At 38.3% G+C, this 1,897-nt stretch overlaps 1 protein-coding gene across 1 annotated transcript; it reads right to left on the bottom strand.

Moving 5' to 3' along the window:
- Positions 1–873: 873 nt before the first annotated feature.
- LOC102468419 (olfactory receptor 4A47-like) lies at positions 874–1,788 on the bottom strand. The gene has a single exon (XM_006163440.1). It carries the CDS (start codon positions 1,786–1,788, stop codon positions 874–876), a length of 915 nt encoding a protein of 304 aa, XP_006163502.1.
- Between the last annotated feature and the right edge of the window lie 109 nt (positions 1,789–1,897).

Genomic DNA, 1,897 nt, shown 5'->3' with positions numbered 1-1,897 from the left:
ATCAACAGATGGCATAATGGTTAAATCTCTGAGCTTCCATGTAGTCAATCATGATTAAAGTTACAGACCCAGCAACTTAAAACAGCAAGGTGCCACATATACTCTATTGGATACTATTCAGCTATAAAAACAAGACCATGGTATTTGATAGAAAGGGGCTGAATATGGAAATTTATTCCTGAGTGAAAGAAACCAGATTGTGAAAGAAAGTGTATGTCTCCACTAAAATATACCAACTATCTGCACTCTATGGCAGAGACTGAAAGATTGGAGAACATGAAAGCAGTGAAAATACGTACAGACACTGGAGACAGTGTGGAAGGAGGGTGAGAGAAGGGAAGTGTATAGAGAAGGAAATAAGGGAGAAAAAATAGAAAGGCAAGACATTTGTGGGTCACAGAGATGGTTTATTACCTGTTGATGAAAATGTATATAATATTCTCAACTGGACTTGTCTGAGATTTATTTCATGTTGAGTAAATTCTCTTTACAAGCCAAATAATGTATAGCAATGAAATGCTTAAAAAATAATAAATTTAAAATAAATTAAAAATGAAACAAAAACAGCAGGGCACATGTGTGTGTGTGTGTGTGTGTGTGTGGTGTGTGTGTGTGTCCAAAATCCAGAGAGGAGAATAGAAGAGAAGAGATTGTAAAGTGGTGATCCCTTGTAAGGGGTGATTTCTTGCTTTCTGCCTCTCTGTCTTTCTCTGTTCCTCTAGTAAGCACACACACACACTACACTAATAATCTTAAATAAATAGATAGAATGCTATGAAGGGAAAAGATGAGTAATCAGTTTAAAGAGAACTCTTAGGTTACACACAGATGGACCCCAAAGTCAAATGATTGTCTTTTTGGTGAATGTTAAACTTATTTACTATGTGATATGACTATTCTTCTCCAGAGCTGCTTCATAGTATTTATCATCTCTGAATTTCTCAGTGTGTAGATTAATGGGTTCAGCATTGGGGTTATGACTGCATAAAACACAGACAATTTCTTGTCGATGGAGAATGTTTTGGCAGGTCTCACATTAATGAACATACAGGGAACAAAAAAGAAGATAACCACAGTGATGTGGGAGCCACAGCGCCGCCCTTCGGAGCTGTATGATTTCAGGGAACAAAGAATGATCACGTAGGAGGCAATGAGGATAAGAAAGATGGCCACACACATCACTCCACTGTTGAGGATGACTAAGAGACCCAGGGTGTGGGTGTCCATGCAGGCAAGTTTCAACAATGGAAACAAATCACACGCAAAATGATCAATGACATTGGGGCCACAGAAGGGGAGTCTATATACAGTGCTAAGCTGAACTATTGAGTGCAAAAATCCCCCAACCAATGACACCACCAGCAATATAACACATACTCTATGCTTCATGATAACCAAATAATACAAGGGCTTACAGATGGCCACATAGCGATCATAGGCCATTACCACCAGAAGAAAGATCTCTGACCCACCAAAAAAGTGCTCTGTGAAGAGTTGAATCATACAGAATTTGAAAGATATGGTATGTTTCCCAAAGAACAAGTCTGAAATCAATTTGGGAGAAATAGATGAGGAATAAAGTACATCCATAAGTGATAAGCCAGCAAGAAAGAAGTACATCGGTGAGTCCAGGCTCCTACTGACAATAACAGTCACAACAATGAGCAGGTTGCCCACCAAGGTTAAAGTGTACAAGAACAGGAATATCACAAAAAGGACTTTCTGTTCTTCTGGGTTCTGTGTGAGGCCCAAGAGGACAAAGAAAGTCATATTGTTGCTTGGTTCCATTTACTTCTTTTTGACACTGCAGTCAGATTCTGGAAGCAGTTCACCTACAAAATGAGGGGAGAAATTTAACTTTTTTTATATTTTATTTTTTAAGTATTAAAAGGTATTT

The sequence above is a fragment of the Tupaia chinensis genome, unplaced genomic scaffold (assembly GCF_000334495.1).
Source record: "Tupaia chinensis unplaced genomic scaffold, TupChi_1.0 Scaffold142177_1, whole genome shotgun sequence".
Lineage (NCBI taxonomy): Eukaryota > Metazoa > Chordata > Mammalia > Scandentia > Tupaiidae > Tupaia > Tupaia belangeri.
The sequence above is the reverse complement of the archived record's forward strand: the minus strand, read 5'-3'. Positions and strand labels throughout refer to the sequence as shown.